Here is an 18,888-nt window from a genome sequence, read left to right on the forward strand (position 1 = left end):
ACCCCCCTGTACCCTATAATAACATATAGTAACCCATAGTACCCCCCCCCCCTGTACCCTATAATAACCTATAGTATCCTATAGTACCCCCCTGTAGCCTATAATAATCTATAGTTTCCTAAAGTAACCCATAGTACCCCCCTGTAGCCCAGTGGTTCTCAATTCCGGTCCTCGGGACCCACTAACAGGCCAGATTTTAAGTATTACCTTGGGGGATGCAGACTAGAATACTGCAATCACTGAGCAGCAAATGAGATCACCTGTGATGTAATTTAGTTATCTTGCAAACCTGGCCTGTTGGTGGGTCCCGAGGACCGGAATTGAGAACCACTGCTGTAGCCTATAATAATCTATAGTATCCTATAGCATTGTTTCTCAACTCCGGTCCTCAGGGCACACTAACAGGCCAGGTTTGCAAGAAAACTGAAATATATCACAGGTGATATCATTTGCTGCTCAGTGATTGCAGCATTCTAGTCTGCATCTCCCCAAGGTAATACTTAAAATCTGGCCTGTTAGTGTGCCCTGAGGACCGGAGTTGAGAAACACTGTCCTATAGTAACCCATAGTATCCCCCTGTACCCTATAATAACATATAGTAACCCATAGTACCCCCCTGTACCCTATAATATCCTATAGTACCCCCCTGTACCCTATAATAACATATAGTAACCCATAGTACCCCCCCTGTACCCTATAATATCCTATAGTACCCCCCTGTAGCCTATAATAATCTATATATTCCTATAGTAACCCATAGTACCCTCCTGTAGCCTATAATAATCTTTAGTATCCTATAGTAACCCATGGTACCCCAGAACCCTATAATAACCTAGAGTATTCTATAGTAACCCATAGTACCCCATAATAATCTATAGTATCCTATAGTAGCCCATGGTACCCCCTGTACCCTATAATAACCTACAGTATCCTATAGTAGCCCATAGTACCCCAAAATAATCTATAGTATCCTATAGTAACCCATAGTACCCCCAGTAGCCTATAATAATCTATAGTATCCTATAGTAACCCATAGTACCCTATAATAATATATAGTATCCTATAGTAACCCATAGTACATCCTGTACCCTACAATAGCCTATAGTATCCTATAATACCCTCTGTACCCTATAATAATCTATAGTATCCTATAGTACCCCCTGTACCCTATAATAAATAACCTATAGTATCCTATAGTAGCCCATAGTACCCCCTGTACCCTATAATAATCTATAGTAACCCATAGTACCCCCCTGTCCTCTATAATAACCTATATTATCCTATAATACCGCCCTGTACCCTATAATAGACTACAGAATCCTAGAGTACCCCCCTGTACCCTATAATAACCCATAGTACCCCATAGTACCCCCCTGTACCCTATAATATCCTATAGTACCCCCCTGTACCCTATAATAATCTATATTAATCTATAGTAACCTACAGAATCCTATAGTAGCCCATAGTACCCCAGTAGCCTATAATAATATATAGTATCTTATAGTAACCCATAGTACCCCTTGTAGCCTATAATAATCTATATTATCCTATAGTAACCCATAGATACCCAGCCAGACCCCACTGACAGGACATCTCTCAGTCTCCCCTATACATCACACCCCTCCCTCGGGACTCTGTCACTTTTTCTTTTTCCTCGTTGTTAATAAAGCTTATTGAGAGAAATCGTTCAGTCACTCACAGTGGGGTCCTTCTTTTGCCGGAAGTGACGTCGATTCAGGCTGCCCTCCTCGGTGCCTGTTCTCCCCGTACTCTCCATTGTCATCCCAGGCTCAGAGGTGTCATTCGGTGTCGCCGTTCTCTCGCCATGACAGACGACACGGAGCGCAGCGATGGCCGCATCGTCAAGATGGAGGTGGACTACACCGCCACGGTGGACCAGCGGCTGCCCGAGTGCGAGAAGCTGGCGGCGGTGAGAGGGGCAGGCGGGGGAGCTGAGTCACTCCAGTCCGGGGATTGTAGGCCGCACATGGCTCTGGGGTACTACAAGGCCCTGTGGTGGGAGGGGGATGTGTGGGATAGGAGAGGTAGTGCTGGGGGTTGTAGTACCTATCCTGGCCTGGATACCAGACACCCGGGGTGGGTGAGGGACCCTCTGACTTCAGTGTCTGCACCTTACTGTCCACTGACACCCACACCCAGCATTTCATAGACAGGGGGTCACAGGGACAGATAGCAAGGGGAAGTCTCCCTAATTGGGGTCACAGGGACAGGAAGTGAGGGTGAATCTCCCCCAATGGGGGTCACAGGGACAGAAAGTGAGGGGGAAATCTCCCTAATGGGGGTCACAGGATCAGGAAATTAGGGAAAATCTCACTCAAATGGGGTCACAGGGGCAGGAAATGATGGGAAATCTCCTCAATGGGGGGTCACAGGGACAAGAAGTGATGGTAAATCTCCCCCAATGGGGGTCACAGGGACAGGAAGTGATGGTAAATCTCCCCAATTGGGGTCACAGGGACAGGAAGTGATGGGAAATCTTCCCAATGGGGGTCACAGGGGCAGGAAGTGATGGGAAATCTCCCCAACGGGGGTCACAGGGGCAGGAAGTGTAGGGAATCTCCCCAATGGGGGTCACAGGGGCAGGAAGTAATGGGAAATCTCCCCAATGGGGGTCACAGGGGCAGGAAGTCATGGGAAATCTCCCCAATGGGGGTCACAGGGGCAGGAAGTGATGGGAAATCTCCCCCAATGGGGGTCACAGGGACAGGAAGTGAGGGTAAATCTCCCGAGTGGGGTCACAGGGACAGGGAGTGAGGGGAAATCTTCCCCAATGGGGGTCACAGGGACTGGAAGTAATGGGGGAAATCTCCCCAGTGGGGTCTCGGGGCAGGAAGTAATGGGGAAATCTCCCCAGGGGGCTTCCTTGTTCCCCTTCTCCCTTTTTCCTGGAGGATTAGGGTTCCTCCTCTTATGGGGCACAGGGGTGATAGTTCCCTCAATGCCGGGGGGGGGCGGCTCTGTGTTGTGATCTGACTCCCCCTCTTCCATGGTGGGGTTGTCCTGGTTCCCCCTCTTACCTGGGGAACGTGAGGGGACAGGGTTTGGTTTGGTCCGGTGGGGAGGGGGGGGGGTAGTGTTGGAGTTTCTAGTTCCCCCTTTTAGGTGGGGGTTCTTGTTTGTTCCCATTCTTCCCACGGTGGCCTGGTCCTGGGGAGTTGGAGTTGGTGTGTCTGGTCCATCGGGCCTTCACCCTCCAGTCACACCCTGACTATGTGTTGGTGGTGGAGCAGTACAGGCGGAGTGTAGTTGGATCCGATCTCTGGGGTCAGTACAGGCGGAGTGTAGTTGGATCCGGTCTCTTGGGTCAGTACAGGCGGAGTGTAGTTGGGTCCGGTCTCTGGGGGGCAGTACAGGCGGAGTGTAGTTGGATCCGGTCTCTGGGGTCAGTACAGGCGGAGTGTAGTTGGATCCGGTCTCTGGGGTCAGTACAGGCAGAGTGTAGTTGGATTCGGTCTCTGGGGTCAGTACAGGTGGTGTGTAGTTGGATCCGGTCTCTGGGGTCAGTACAGGCGGAGTGTAGTTGGATCCGGTCTCTGGGGGTCAGTACAGGCGGAATGTAGTTGGATCCGGTCTCTTGGGTCAGTACAGGCGGAGTGTAGTTGGATCCGGTCTCTGGGGTCAGTACAGGCGGAGTGTAGTTGGATCCGGTCTCTGGGGTCAGTACAGGCGGAGTGTAGTTGGATCCGGTCTCTGGAGTCAGTACAGGCGGAGTGTAGTTGGATCTGGTCTCTGGGGGTCAGTACAGGCAGAGTGTAGTTAGATCCGGTCTCTGGGGTGGACAGTACAGGCAGAGTGTAGTTGGATCCGGTCTCTGGGGGTCAGTACAGGCAGAGTGTAGTTGGATCCGGTCTCTAGGGGTCAGTACAGGCGGAGTGTAGTTGGATCCGGTCTCTGGGGGTCAGTACAGGCAGAGTGTAGTTGGATCCGGTCTCTAGGGGTCAGTACAGGCAGAGTGTAGTTGGATCCGGTCTCTGGGGGTCAGTACAGGCAGAGTGTAGTTGGATCCGGTCTCTAGGGGTCAGTACAGGCGGAGTGTAGTTGGATCCGGTCTCTGGGGGTCAGTACAGGCAGAGTGTAGTTGGATCCGGTCTCTGGGGGTCAGTACAGGCAGAGTGTAGTTAGATCCGGTCTCTGGGGTGGACAGTACAGGCAGAGTGTAGTTGGATCCGGTCTCTGGGGGTCAGTACAGGCGGAGTGTAGTTAGATCCGGTCTCTGGGGTGGACAGTACAGGCAGAGTGTAGTTGGATCCGGTCTCTGGGGGTCAGTACAGGCAGAGTGTAGTTGGATCCGGTCTCTAGGGGTCAGTACAGGCGGAGTGTAGTTGGATCCGGTCTCTGGGGGTCAGTACAGGTGGAGTGTAGTTGGATCCGGTCTCTGGGGGTCAGTACAGGCAGAGTGTAGTTGGATCCGGTCTCTAGGGGTCAGTACAGGCAGAGTGTAGTTGGATCCGGTCTCTGGGGGTCAGTACAGGCAGAGTGTAGTTGGATCCAGTCTCTAGGGGTCAGTACAGGCGGAGTGTAGTTGGATCCGGTCTCTGGGGGTCAGTACAGGCAGAGTGTAGTTGGATCCGGTCTCTGGGGGTCAGTACAGGCAGAGTGTAGTTAGATCCGGTCTCTGGGGTCAGTACAGGCGGAGTGTAGTTGGATCCGGTCTCTGGGGGTCAGTACAGGCAGAGTGTAGTTGGATCCGGTCTCTAGGGGTCAGTACAGGCGGAGTGTAGTTGGATCCGGTCTCTGGGGGTCAGTACAGGTGGAGTGTAGTTGGATCCGGTCTCTAGGGCTCAGTACAGGCGGAGTGTAGTTGGATCCGGTCTCTAGGGGTCAGTACAGGTGGAGTGTAGTTGGATCCGGTCTCTGGGGGAAGTACAGGCGGAGTGTAGTTGGATCTGGTCTCCGGGGGGGGGGGGTTGGTTAGTACAGGCGGGATGGTATTGCGGTCAGCTTCCATCCTTCTGTCCCGTATATGATAATAATTGTTTTCTTCCTCTTACAGGAGGGAAAGCTCCAGGAGGTGGTGGAGACGTTGCTGTCCCTGGAGAAGCAGACCCGGACGGTGAGTGCCAATCATAGCGCTGTGTGATGCTATCATGTCACTATGGAGCAAAATCTCTGAGGAAAGTTTCCCACACCTTGTTGTATCTATTCTACGAAGAATAAAGGCAAAAGGAGGTCCAACCCGCTAGGATAGCAAGGTGTACCTAATAAATTGTCCGGTGAGGGTTTATCGGGGCATTCACTGGGCATGCTTCCTCTGGTTCAGCGGAAGTGCAGTGGGGGAGGGAGGAGGAGTAGTAATATATATCCTGGGATGTAGTAGCGCTCGCTGAATTATTTTGTTCCTCTTGTCATTCCTATGAATCGGATGTGTTGTTATCTGCAGGCGTCTGACATGGTGTCCACTTCCCGTATCCTTGTGGCCATCGTGAAGATGTGTTATGAAGCCAAGGATTGGGATCTGCTGAACGAGAATATCGCACATCTGTCCAAGAGGAGGAGTCAGCTGAAACAGGTCAGGTGACATCTGCATATATCCCCTCCACAGATTTCTTACAGCCTCTGATCTGATCCTTCATTCTCATTGTAATTCAAAGCAAACTTCCTGGCCTGGTGTCCCCTTCTTCAGTCATTTTCCTTCTTTCCATCTAATAAATCCTCTGCCCTTGTGTTTTTTTTTTTTTTTTTCTGCAGGAAAATACCTTATACAGCCCACTTCCTCTTTCTTGTCTGGTCATAATCCCAGGCTAATGATATCATACACAGATCTCTCTCTCTCTGTCTCATGAGAGTTTGCCAGTAATAAAGGGAGGGATGAGCCATAGGAGAGCCAAGGAGAGCTACAGGGTGCTGGATGGGGGCGGAGATCCATAAGTTTTTAATCAAGAGAGGAGAAAGTGTAGGCAAGCAGTGGCGTGTGTGTATGTGTGTGTGTATGTGTAATATATATATATATTGTATGCATGTGTGTATATATGTATGTATGTGTATGTGTGTGTGTATATATATATATATATATAGATAGAGAGAGAGAGAGATGTTTTTATTAAAAATTGTGAGCAGACTACAGTTCCTATTCAACTAACTTCAGCTTCTGAAAGTTTTATGCCCCCCCCCCCCCCTTCATGACCAGGCCATTCTTCTGCTATTCAGCACTGCACTACTTTACCAAATTACATTTTATATAATTTTTATTTTTTTCACACAAATAGTGCTTTTTTTTTTTTTTTTGGGTGGGATTTGTTCAACACTGGGCTTTTAATTTTTTGTGATGTAAAAAGACCGAAAATTTTGAAAATGTATTTACCAAACTTTTCTACTTTCTGTTATAAAGCATATCCAATAAAACCACATTTGCCTTTTTTTTAATATATATATATATATATATATATATATATATATATATATATATATATATATATATATATATATATATATATATCTATATCACTGTGATTACGTGACCACTAGGGATGGGCCGAACACCCCACTGTTGGGTTTGTAGCAGAACTCCCTAACAGGGGCAATGTAGCCCGAACGGCAAACCTCATTGAAGTCTATGGGAGCCAAACAGGAAAAATCAAAAGTGCCCATTTTGAGGGCTTATATGCAATTAATTGGCCAAAAAAGTGGTACGGGGGTCTGGGTACTGAGCTGAAGGGCCATGTATCAATAAAAAAAAAAAAAAAAGTTGTAAAAACGATTGTTTTTTTTCAGGATGTTTAAAGTGCAACAATAAAAATGAAAAATTCCTTTAAATATAGAGCCTGTGGGGTCCCCTTAATGTGCCTGGAAAGTGACGCATCTGTAGCATGTAAAGATTTTGCTACAGCGAAAATGACATTTTTAAAGAAAAATAAGTGGTTACAGTTGCTGGCTAGTAAAAATTTGTCACTGACTGGTGCATGCTGGGCCGGTGACATCACGAGGGGCGAGGCCGTTAGGGGACGTCACCGGTGTGGCTCCGCCCACTCCTTTATATAAGAACTGTCAAACCGCAGAAAGTGTTCAACGAGAGTGGACCCTTTTTTTTTTTTCTTTTTTCTTTCTCCCCCCCCCCCCCGATTGGTGGGAGGTGTGACTGACGATGGATTTACATCAGGGGACGTTTTGATCAATTTTACATTGATGATCGCTGTAACAGCAATGTTTTGTACTTTCGTGAATGGGTTATGTTCATAACAGAAGTAATTACTAATTATCTGTGATTGGCTGCAGCTAATCACATGGTACAGGGTGCTGTGATTGGCCCAAGTACCCTGTGATAGCTGAGAGCCAATCGCAGCATAGGAAACACTGCTGTTATGAATTCATATCCGGGTACTGCGATCTGCAATCCTCTTTGTCTGGTCGCGGCAGCGAAATCCGGAACAGGCTGGAAGACGTACATGATCCAAGCTGCCTGTGTCGCCCCCTGCAGTATTACGGTAGTACTGTGGGTGGTGGGCAAGTGGTTAAAGTGGAGTTCCACCCTAAAATTACACTTCTGTCCATCTTCTTGGTCCGGGTCCGGATAATCGCATTTTTTTTTATTTTTACTTACCTTGGATTAGAAGAAAATATACTTACCTTACTTCCTCTTCCTCCCCTCGGCGGCCACGGCCCGTCGTCACTTCCTGGCTTGCAATGATTCCTGGGAGCTGAACGTCATCGCTCCCAGGAATCAATGCGCCTGCACCGGCCCTAACGTCAGTTCCGGTGCACGTGCGTCATTCCCTTCTAAACTGCTTCTGGGCATGCCCAAAAGCTGTGGAGGGATGACACGCCTGCACCGGAAGTGACGGCGGGGCCGGTGCAGTGCATTGTGGGACCGAAGATGACGGAAGAGGACGCGGAAGAGGATCGTGCTGGCTTCAAGCCGCCCACACCTGAGATGGCAGCGCTGGAGAATACATTTTCAAGGTAAGTATTTCTTCTTGCAGGTAAGTGCAACCCGGGACAGATCGGAGGCTATCCATTGTGGAATGCACTAGCCCTGACTGTCCCGGGGGTATTTTTGTCTTTTTTTTTTTTTTTTTTTTTTTTTAGGTGGAACTCCGCTTTAAAGTCCACAGCTTACATCTCTTGTTGTGTTTGTGACAGGCCGTTGCTAAGATGGTCCAGCAATGCTGCAAGTACGTGGAGGAGATCACAGACCTTCCTATCAAGCTGCGCTTAATTGATACTCTGCGGACGGTTACAGAGGGCAAGGTGAGAACGGGAAGATCATTCCACTCTGCTTCTAAAGTTTTCACAATGTTCTTTAAATCTGGTCCTTTTTTATTTTTTTTAGCTCTGTTTCCCACATAACTCTGCCTGGTATCTGTGTGTTCAGTGTGTGCAGGCCAATAAATCCAACGCTGCTTTTTGTCTCTCTAGATCTATGTAGAGATCGAGCGAGCTCGGCTGACGAAGACCCTGGCAGCTATTAAGGAGCAGAGCAGTGACGTGAATGAAGCCGCCGCCATCTTGCAGGAGCTTCAGGTAACGAGGAGCAAAGAATACAGAAGTATCCAATGACCTCCGTCACTGGGAGGATGTGTGTACAGATAAATATTACATCTCTCGGCCAAATTGGCAAACTGAAGACATACATTTTGTGTTTTTTTCCCTAAGTCTTCCTCCAGGACAGTTTATTTCAGGTATATGTGAACCTTCACATAAAATACAGTGCAGCGCAATAAAAGAATAACAGTATACATAAACCATATCAAACACAAATAACAGTGAAGCCCAAAAGTCCCTTGATAAACAGGTGCAGCTCCATAAATCAAGTGAGGAAAGAAGATGTGAGAGACCCACTTCAGGTGATAATCCCTTCACCCACAGGCAATATAATGCGCTCGCCTCACGCCAATATCCCTCCCCTGTGTTACCAGCAGGTCGCAGGTCATTCACGATTTTGTTCCACCAAAGGCAAATGTGAGGAATAACAGTGGAAGAAATTCGCCAGCCCTCAACTCGCTCCCTGCGTCTTTTTACAGGAGCCCCCTGTATGCTCGTACGAATGGTGTCTCTTGTTCTCACAACTGTGTAGGAAATGGTTTTCCACTCCGTCAGTATACATGAATAAATTAACAAAAAGATCGAAGTGGATACTATTAATAAAATTAACCACTTAAAGATCGGAAGATTTGACCCCCCTTCCTGACCAGGCCTTATTTTGCGATCCGGCACTGCGTTACTTTAACACATAATTGCGCTCGTGCGACACTGTACCCAAATAAAATTGACGTCCTTTTTTCCCCACGAATAGACCTTTCTTATAGTGCTATTTGATCACCTCTGCGATTTTTACATTTTTGCGCTATAAACAAAAGAGCGTCAATTTTGAAAAAAAAAAAAAATATTTTCCACATTCTGCTATATGACATTCCCAAAAAAGAAAAAATCTAAATTTTTTAACATTTTAGGCCAATTTGTTTTCTTCGAAATATTTTTGATAAAAAAAATCGCAATAAGCATATTTTAAGTGATTTGCGCAAAAGTTATCACATTTACTAACTACGGGAAAGATTTATTTATGTCATTTTTATTTGTTTTTTTTTTTTTTACTAGTAATGGCGGCGATCTGCGATTTTTTTTTTTTTATTTATTTTTTTTTGCAGGACTGCGACATTGCGGCGGACAGATCGGACCCCTAACTGACATTTTTTACACTTTTGAGGGGACCAGTGACATTACTACAGTAATCAGTGCTAAAAATATGCACTGTTACTGTAATAATGACACTGTCAGGGAAGGGGTTAACCATATGGGTGATCAAAGGGTTAAATGTGAGCCTCATGCTTACTGACGTGTGGGTGGAGGGGATTGGGGGTTCTATGACACAGACAGAGATCGCAGGTTCCCTGTCTATCACTGAGAAGATCCGCCTGCTTTGTTAACATAAGCAGGCAGGTCTTCTCACACTTTCCCTGACAATCGGGAAAGGGAGGCGGCGATAGCCGCCTCTCCTCCTCCAGGCCGACTCCCGCTGTGTCTAAACACAGCGGAAGCGAGCCTCCAGCGGTGCGCGCGCCCCACCGTGACCACTAGGGGTCCAGCGGCGTAGGTCTACGTCGCTGGACCCAGGAGAGCCGCACTGTCGCAGTAGGATTACTGTCGGCAGTCGGCAAGTGGTTCAACTTTAAAAATTGCACTCACAAGAACTTCTCTTGGTTTGAAGCAGTCATGTAAACAATCCTCAGTTGGCTCCAGGAGATAACAGCGGGTGACATCATCAACATGTGCCTTCTCCATATATATACGCGGACATAATGCGTACGGGAGGAGGAGCCTACATGATTGCTTCATACCAAGTTCTTGTGAGTGCAATTTTTAAAGTTTAGACTTTATTAATAGTATGCACTTAGATCTTTTTGTTCATTTATTCATGTATACTGACTGAGTGGAAAACCATTCCCTACACACTGTTGGGAGGACGGGAGACACCATTGGTCCGAACGTACTTGACGGGTAAGTATTTAACCTCTTAATACTCATGGAACGCAATTATGCAGCCTCAGCTACAGGGGGTTGTACCGGGATGATGCCGGTAGCGTTGTAGAGCCAACAGTCAGCTTTCTTGTAATGACAACCGATGCGGCTGAGCAGCTGCTCGGCTGTCATTACCAGGAGCGGTAGGGGACATTTTCAGACCCCCGATCCTTCCATTAAGAGTACCTGTCACTGCTTATTACTGTCACACCCCCCCCCTCCCCCCGATCCCTCCATAAAGAGTACCTGTCACTGCTTATTACTGTCACATCCCTCCCCCCCCCCTCCCCCCGATCCCTCCATAAAGAGTACCTGTCACTGCTTATTACTGTCACACCCCCCCCCCCTCCCCCCGATCCCTCCATAAAGAGTACCTGTCACTGCCTATTACTGTCACATTCCCCCCCCGATCCCTCCATAAAGAGTACCTGTCACTCCTATTACTGTCACATCCCTCCCTCCCCCCGATCCCTCCATAAAGAGTACCTGTCACTGCTTATTACTGTCACATCCCCCCCCTCCCCCCCGATCCCTTCATAAAGAGTACCTGTCACTGCTTATTACTGTCACATCCCCCCCGATCCCTCCATAAAGAGTACCTGTCACTCCTATTACTGTCACATCCCTCCCTCCCCCCGATCCCTCCATAAAGAGTACCTGTCACTGCTTATTACTGTCACAAGGGATGTTTACGTTCCTTGTCACAGCAATAAAAGTGATCAAAAACATTTTTTTGAATGAATAGTGTAAAAATAAAAAAAAAACATTTTAAATTCGGCTCCCGTTCCTCTGTGCACTCAAGCAGAAGCGAACGCATACGCAAGTCGCGCCCGCATATGTAAACAGTGGTCAAACCACATGTGAGGTATCGCCGCGATCGTTGGAGTAAGAGCAATAATTCTAGCCCTAGACCTCCTCTGTAACTAAATTGGTAACTGTTAAAAAATTTTTAAAGCGTCGGTCTCTGCTAAAACAAAAAAAAAAAAGATATATTTTAATATAATCTAAATATGTACATATATATGTGTGTGTGTGTGTGTATGTGTGTATGTATGTATATGTATGTATATATATATATATATATATATATATATATAATCTATAATCTAAATATATATGTATATAAAATATAATCTAAATATATATGTATATAATGTTTGGGGGTTCCAAGTAATTTTCTAGCAAAAAAATGATTAAACTTGTAAGCAACAAGTGTCAGAAAAAGGCTTAGGCTCCAAGGGGTTACAATGAGGGTAAGCCTGAATAACGGGTAAGTGGGGAAGGTTTAATAAAAAAAAAAAACAGAGGAGCAACTGAAGTTCCTCTTTAGAATATGTGTATTATGTAAATGTATGAGAAATTCTGGCCAGATTGTGACATCTCGGCTCTGTTTTATAAATTTGCCTCGTAGGGTCCTTTCACACGGGCGTTCTGTTTTTTTCCTCCGATCAGTTCATTTTTATTTTTTTTTAATGGACACGGATGACACATTGGAGGGTCCGTTCCGTATGTACGTTTATCATCCCATCCGTTTGCGGATGATAAACAGACATAATTTATGTCTATGTAAATATGGATGTCAGCGGATGACACCACTGACATCCGTTTTTGCGTCCGTTCCGTTTTTTAAACGGAAGAAAAAATAGGGTTCTCTTCCGTTCAAAAAAACTGAACAGAACTGAACGGACACAAAACGGATGTCAGGGGATGGTCATCCGTATTTACATAGAGATACATTATGTCTGTTTTTCATCCGCAAACGGATGGGATGAAAAATGGGACATACGGAACGCCCGTGTGAAAGGACCCTTAATTGTGATGATACTTTGTTTCCTAAAACTACAAGTATCCGATAAATTGATTTGTGTCCAGTGTAGGATTATTGCCAGGATGGGGGTTCTCCTGTGACATTTTCTGTTTGGATCCAGGTGGAGACGTATGGCTCCATGGAGAAGAAGGAAAAGGCGGAGTTTATTCTGGAACAGATGCGTCTTTGCCTGGCAGTGAAGGATTATATCCGAACTTCAATCATAAGCAAGAAGATCAACACCAAGTTTTTTCAGGAGGACAACGCCGAGGTAATGGCTGGAGATGGGGGTGACACCGGGACGTAGAATATAAATTAGGAGCGGTCTTGTTGGGGTTGTCAGTCTTTGCTGCCTTGTGGATTGTTGGTATTTCTGACATACTCAGAAATGATTGACTTTAATATGTTTCCTTCATCGTCTCTGTAAGGTGGGAAGAGTGCTGTGTAGATGGATTGGCTGGATAATTGGCTTTTGCTGAAATCTTTATATATCCTTTGTATTTCATTGCATTCTTTATCCCTATGAACCTACGCACCCAAATCTTTTTACCTTCTTTAAATTTCCTTTTATCATTGACTTCGCTCGTTGCATTATATGTTTGCAGATATCTTGTTCACATTGAAAATGTTAACTGTGTTCCCTACTTGTTCCCCTGCAGGAGCTGAAGCTGAAATATTACAACCTCATGATTCAGGTGGATCAACACGAAGGCTCCTACCTCTCCATATGTAAACACTACCGGGCCATCTATGACACCCCCTGCATCCAGGCTGAGAGCGAGAAATGGCAGCAGGTGAGATGGACTGTCACAGATTTTGTTGCCAGGAAATCATGAGTATGCCGACTTCTCTGGGTAAAGCATGCACTATATGGGTATGGTACAGATCCTTGTCTGTACAGAAGCCGTGCTCCCAAATCCCAACCTAAAGGGCTTATTCACACCATGAGAAATGCAGATTTCACTTGCAGAGACCTCAGTTTACAACAGTTTTCATACACATTGACATTCGTTTTCATGCACGTCTTTTTTATGCTGACTGACATCACATCCTGTGAAAGGAAAGGGGGAGTTTGTAGGAGATGTGACTTTCCTACCCGTGAAAAATGGACTTTAACCACTTAAGCCCCGGAGGATTTGGCTGCTCAAAGACCAGGGCCTATTTTGCGATTCGGCACTGCGTGACTTTAAAGGACAATTGCGCGGTCGTGCGACGCTGTACCCAAATTAAACTGACGTCCTTTTTTCCCCCACAAACAGAGCTTTCTTTTGGTGGTATTTGATCACCTGTGTGATTTTTTTTTTTTTTTTTTTTTTTTTTTTTTTTTTTTTGCGGGACTCCGGCATTGCGGCGGACAGATCGGACCCCTGACTGACATTTTTGACACTTTAGGGGTACCAGTGACATTACTACAGTAATCAGTGCTATAAATATGCACTGTTACTGTAAAAATTACACTGGCAGGGAAGCGGTTAACTTTATTGCTGATCAGTGGGTTAAATGTATCCCTAGGAGCGTGATTCTAACTGTAAAGGGGCGTGGCTTGTGATGTAACCACAGAGACATACGATCCTACATGGCAGGATCGTATGATCTCTGCAGTTACACCACAGAGAATGACAAGCGGCTTTGTTTACATCATTTGGAGCCGCCGGTCACACACGCAGGGGTGGCTGTGAACGAGCAGGGGCGGGAGCGCGCCTCCGGCGGCACGCGCTCGCCCCCTACAGGCTCCTGGGCGAGTGACGTAGTGGTTAAGGCCGATATGCGTTCTGCTACATGTTTTTGGAAAAAAAAACCCCAATAAGCATATGATTGGTTTGCGCAAAAGTTATAGCGTCTACAAACTATGGGAGAGATTTATGGACTTTTTTTTTTTTTTTTTTTTTTACTAGTAATGGTGGCGATCACCAATTTTTTTTTTTTTAGCGGGGCTGCGACAATGTGGAGGACAAATCGTACACCTGACACTTTTTGGGGACCAGTGGTCACTAATACAGTGATCAGTGATAAAAACAAATATACGGTCACTGTACTGATGACACTGGCTGTGAAGGGGTTAACAAGGGTGATCAAATGGTCACATGTGTTCCTTGGGAGTGCTTTATATGTGCGGGGGATGGTTTAACTGAAGGAAGACAGGGATCCGGGTTCCTGCTTAGCAGAAACACAATATTTCTGTGCTCCTTACTAGCAGAATGGTGATCTGCCTTGTTTACATAAGCAGACCGCCGTTCTGCCTCTCTCAGAATGATCGCCGGATGTCTGCACGTGCGTGCACGCGCCCCAGAGCTGAAGAAAAAAATGACACGTATGCGGTAAATTACGCACGTACAGGTACGTGATTTTGCGCTCAAGGGCCACCCTGCCGCAGTATGAGCACGTTTGACGGTCCGTAAGGGGTTAAAGGGTAAGTTCACCTTTACATAAAATCTGTACGGTGAACTTTTTCAGTGGACCAGATCCCATGGTACCGGAGTCCTGCGATTCCCCCGCTGTCAGGCATCGGGACGGTGCTTCCCCCGCCCAGGGATTTGAAATCTCCATGGCTTAATCTCCTGTCCTTAAAGCGGAGCTCCAGCCTTTTCTGTGTTTATTAAGTCAGCATCTACAAAAGTGTAGCTGCTGACTTTTAATAAACACACACTCACCTGTCCCACGGTCCAGCGATGCGGCCGCCTGAAACCTCGATCCTCTCCCTCTGGTCTCGGCGGCGCCGGCATCACTGGTGTGGGCACTGTTAGCTCAGATCACGTCAGGAGGCAATCACGATGATATTATAGCCCTTCAGTTGCTAACCCCCCCTTCTAGATAGTGAATTCCCTCTCGTCCGGCCGGGAGTTATGACGACACACAGCACTCAAACTTAGTGCAGTCACAACTGAGTTTATTGCAAGTGAAGCTCATATTTAAGGCATGTTTTGAGCGGGAAAAACTGATCCAAACTGGTTTACAATTCATCAGTTGACTTAACAATAGCACATCTCAGACAGAACAGTACATGAAAGGGCCTTTGCTTTCGCCATGCATTTGTGTCAATATGAGGTGTTCCCGTATCTGAATTTGTGTCCCACCAGAGTCGCCCCGTCTGCATTCAGTTGTCATGTGTTAATGTAAGCAATTGTCAATTGTTTATGGGTGGTGTCAGTAATCTCTTATGCAAAGTGTCTTGTAATCTAAATGCTAAATATCCAACTGTCAAGTGTTCAAATGAATGAATGGATGGGTGGTTTAACATGTCGTCTAAATGCAAAATATAGCTGTCTGCTGTCCAGGGTGGATGAATGGTTGTCAGTCTTAGCTCGTTACTATGTAAATGAAGGGCCCATATTTCATCATGGAATGGGCATAAGTTGAAATATATATGAAATGTGATAAGGCATGTTAATACAATCTTTCAGGCACCTTGCGGTTCACAGCCGGGTATGCACTGCCCATGCGTGTCTTCATTGGCTGGCAGTTTTCTGGGACCTCTGACATGTCCCAGAAGATTGCAGGGAGGGAGGGGGAGAGGAGAACTTCCGCTCAGGGCGCTGCGGCACTCCGAGCTGAAGTGGGAGCGGGTACATGTCAAAACTAGGTACCCACTCCCCCCTCCAAAACTGACATGCCAAATGTGGCATGTCAGGGGGTTCGGATTACCTAAAGCGGAAGAGAGGAACAAGAGGTATTCTAATTGGTCAGCACCGTCTCATGATTATGCTGACCAATCAGAATCAGTCTAGCCCATCCTATCAGCGTTGTGAAGAGCATTTCAAATCCCCGGAACAGTGAAGCTGCGTCCCCGTGCCTGACAGCGTGGGATCGGGGAGGGGGGGGACCGGGGGAGGGGGTCCAGTGTAATTCAACTTACAGATTTTCTGTTAAGGTGAACTTACCCTTTTAAGTAGGAGCTCTGCTTCACCTTCCTTGGCACTCTCACAATGCAGTGCTGGCACCCTTCTGTAGGTTGTTGAAGTATCTGCCTTGTGTTGATTCTGGGGGGGCAGGGCTTTTCCTTGTGCAAATCCACCCCACATTTTGAGGGGTGGAATCTGTGTGATGTTTGTATGTAATTACATCCCATGATGTCTCCTCCTTATCCGTTCAATCGAGAGATCACCCTGAAAGCTTTGTTACTACATACAGTCAATCCGGGAACATATTCACAGCGATTCACTTTTTTTTTTTTTATTTATTTTTAATAAATTTGCAAAGATTTAAAACAAACTTCTTTCACGTTGTCATTATGGGGGATTGTTTGTAGAATGTTGAGAAAAATAAAGAAGTGAGTCCTTTCCACATTCTCTGTAGTGTTCTGTAGAAGGAAGTGTTGCACATATTTGTATGCTGATTGCAGTATCTGGTTATCGTGTCTCCAGGCTCTGAAGAGCGTTGTACTCTACGTGATTTTAGCGCCATATGACAACGAGCAGTCTGACCTCGTCCACAGAATTAGCACTGATAAGAAACTGGAGGAAATCCCAAAATACAAGTAAGTGTGAGTGTGAACCGGTCCATTAAACCTGTCTGTCATCGTGTTTCTTTCCAATTTGCAGTGACTGAGTGGCAGTGACCATTTCCTGCGTGTGTGATTGGCTCACTGATTTTTCCAGAAGTCTGCACTAAGATAAAAGTCAGATTTTGGGCATCCTCTGCAATAAAAATGTAATTTTTGGTTAAATACTTCCAGTAGGAATTTACATCTAAAGGAATGCAGATTCTGCCACTTCCCTCCATTTAAAGCAGGGTTCCAGCCTCCCCCCTCCAAAAATCAGCAGCTACACATACTGTAGCTTCTGACTTTTAATATTAGGACACTTACCTGTCCTGGAGTCCAGCGATGTCGGCACCGCAGCCGATGTGTCCGTCGGCTGTCGGTTGCTGCCGCCACCATTGCTTGTGAGGGAACCCGGCAGTGAAGCCCTGCGGCTTCACAGGCGCGTCCCTAGTGCACATGTGTGAAGCGCTCGGATTGGCTCAGTGGCGGGGGAAGGAGGAGTGGGCCAAACTTCCGAGGGACAGCACTGCGGTACCGTCTCCCGGAAGTGAGGAAGGGTACCTGTCAAATGTGGCACCGGAGGGGGGGGGGGAAGCAAATGAGCGAAAGTTCCACTTTTGGGTGGATCTCTGCTTCAAGCCCTGCTTGTGCAGCAGCTGGTTGAGAATTATGAAAGCACTCCCATTAGATTCACTTTCCACATGGACACAGACAAACTGAAGTTTAGAAGCTGGTTGTGTACTATGCACTGCCGCACCAGATTTTGCACTTTCCTCTTTACTACATAAAATTAATATGATAATAATGGCCTGATGTGGAAAAATATAAATTGTTGAAGTGAAATAAAAATACTAAAAGCCAAACCGGTTTAAGAAACAGAATACTGTAAATTATAAGAGAAAATGTTCCAACACCATCTGCAGCTTTCCTTAGGCCCCTTTCACACATGCAAACCGTTCATTTCATCAGTTCAGTCACGTCAAAATGGATAAAGTGTTTGTCTGTTTTTGGTCTGTTTTTCGCCTGCTTCTCGCCTGTCCACAACAAATGTAAAAACGGATGAAAAACTGACCATTTGTCGGTTTACGGCTCCCTTCACACGAGCGGTGCGCCCGACAGAGTCCGTTTTTGCTCAGTGGGGATTGATCCGCAGATCCCTGCTGAGCAGGTGGATGACGGCTCCGTCTCCCCTCTGAGTGCAGAGACAGAGCTGTCAGATCCCCGCTCTTCTCTATGGGGAGGTCGGATGAGAACGGGCCGCCTGTCTGTTTTCATCCGATCTGATCCTCAAGATGGATGGAAAATAGGGTTTCCATCCGTCCAGATTTCACGGACAGGAACGGATAGCAGCGGCTGTCAGCGGACATGTCTATAGGGCTGCATGGAGAATCCGATCAGGTCTGCCTGAAAAACAGAAGAAAAAGAGCGCTTTAAACAGTTAAAAAAAAAATGGATGGTGATGGATGCAGATGTAAACTGACGTAAATAAATGATCGATCGTTTACATCTGTTTTTCCATAGAGATGCATTGATGTCCGTTTTTTCATCCCTCAACATATGGATGAAAAACAGACAGCATTTGTGAAAGAGGCCCTAGTCACAAAAAATTATTCAGCTTAACCGCTTGCCTAACGCCCCTATAAGAAAGAAGTTCCCCTTGGGGTGGGACTTTATAGGCACATATAATAATTTGTAACTTCAAAAAGCATTGAAATAAATATTAAATTTATTGAAAAAATACATATACAAAAAATTGTTAAGCATATGGCAAGTTATATACAATTCATGAGGTCATGTGGCAAAAGAGATACCGCTGTAATGAAGGGAAGTGCCCGACGCGTTTCAGAGACACAAGTCAGAATTCCTTCTTCAGGGGCAACCTTTATGGCACTTTTCCACTGCAAGTACCGGCTAGTACCGGCTCGGCTCTACTCGGCCCTGCTTGGCCTGGTTTGCTTTTTTGCTGGTACCGCATGGTATAGTGTCGGAACGGTTCGGTACGGTATAGGTTTGCTTTTCCACTAAAGTAGTACTAAAGTTAAGTGGGTGGGATAACAACGGGGTGGGTGTGATTCTCTGACCAATCAGTGGCTAGTAGTGACTGCATGCAAAGTTTTGTGGGATATGG

At 46.3% G+C, this 18,888-nt stretch overlaps 1 protein-coding gene across 1 annotated transcript in view; it reads left to right on the plus strand.

The window, feature by feature from the left end:
• Window positions 1-1,718: 1,718 nt before the first annotated feature.
• PSMD12 (proteasome 26S subunit, non-ATPase 12) overlaps window positions 1,719-18,888 on the plus strand; it is a 25,138-nt gene continuing 7,968 nt past the window's right edge. Inside the window, exons 1-8 of the mRNA XM_082272111.1 lie at window positions 1,719-1,930; window positions 5,015-5,074; window positions 5,402-5,530; window positions 8,098-8,205; window positions 8,374-8,478; window positions 12,402-12,551; window positions 12,940-13,074; window positions 16,642-16,754. Coding sequence (XP_082128237.1) covers window positions 1,826-1,930; window positions 5,015-5,074; window positions 5,402-5,530; window positions 8,098-8,205; window positions 8,374-8,478; window positions 12,402-12,551; window positions 12,940-13,074; window positions 16,642-16,754 — 905 coding nt within the window. The 5' untranslated portion in view covers window positions 1,719-1,825. The remainder of the gene's footprint in view (window positions 1,931-5,014; window positions 5,075-5,401; window positions 5,531-8,097; window positions 8,206-8,373; window positions 8,479-12,401; window positions 12,552-12,939; window positions 13,075-16,641; window positions 16,755-18,888) is intronic.

This window comes from Pelophylax lessonae (assembly GCF_965119305.1).
Source record: "Pelophylax lessonae genome assembly, chromosome: 11".
Classification (NCBI taxonomy): domain Eukaryota; kingdom Metazoa; phylum Chordata; class Amphibia; order Anura; family Ranidae; genus Pelophylax; species Pelophylax lessonae.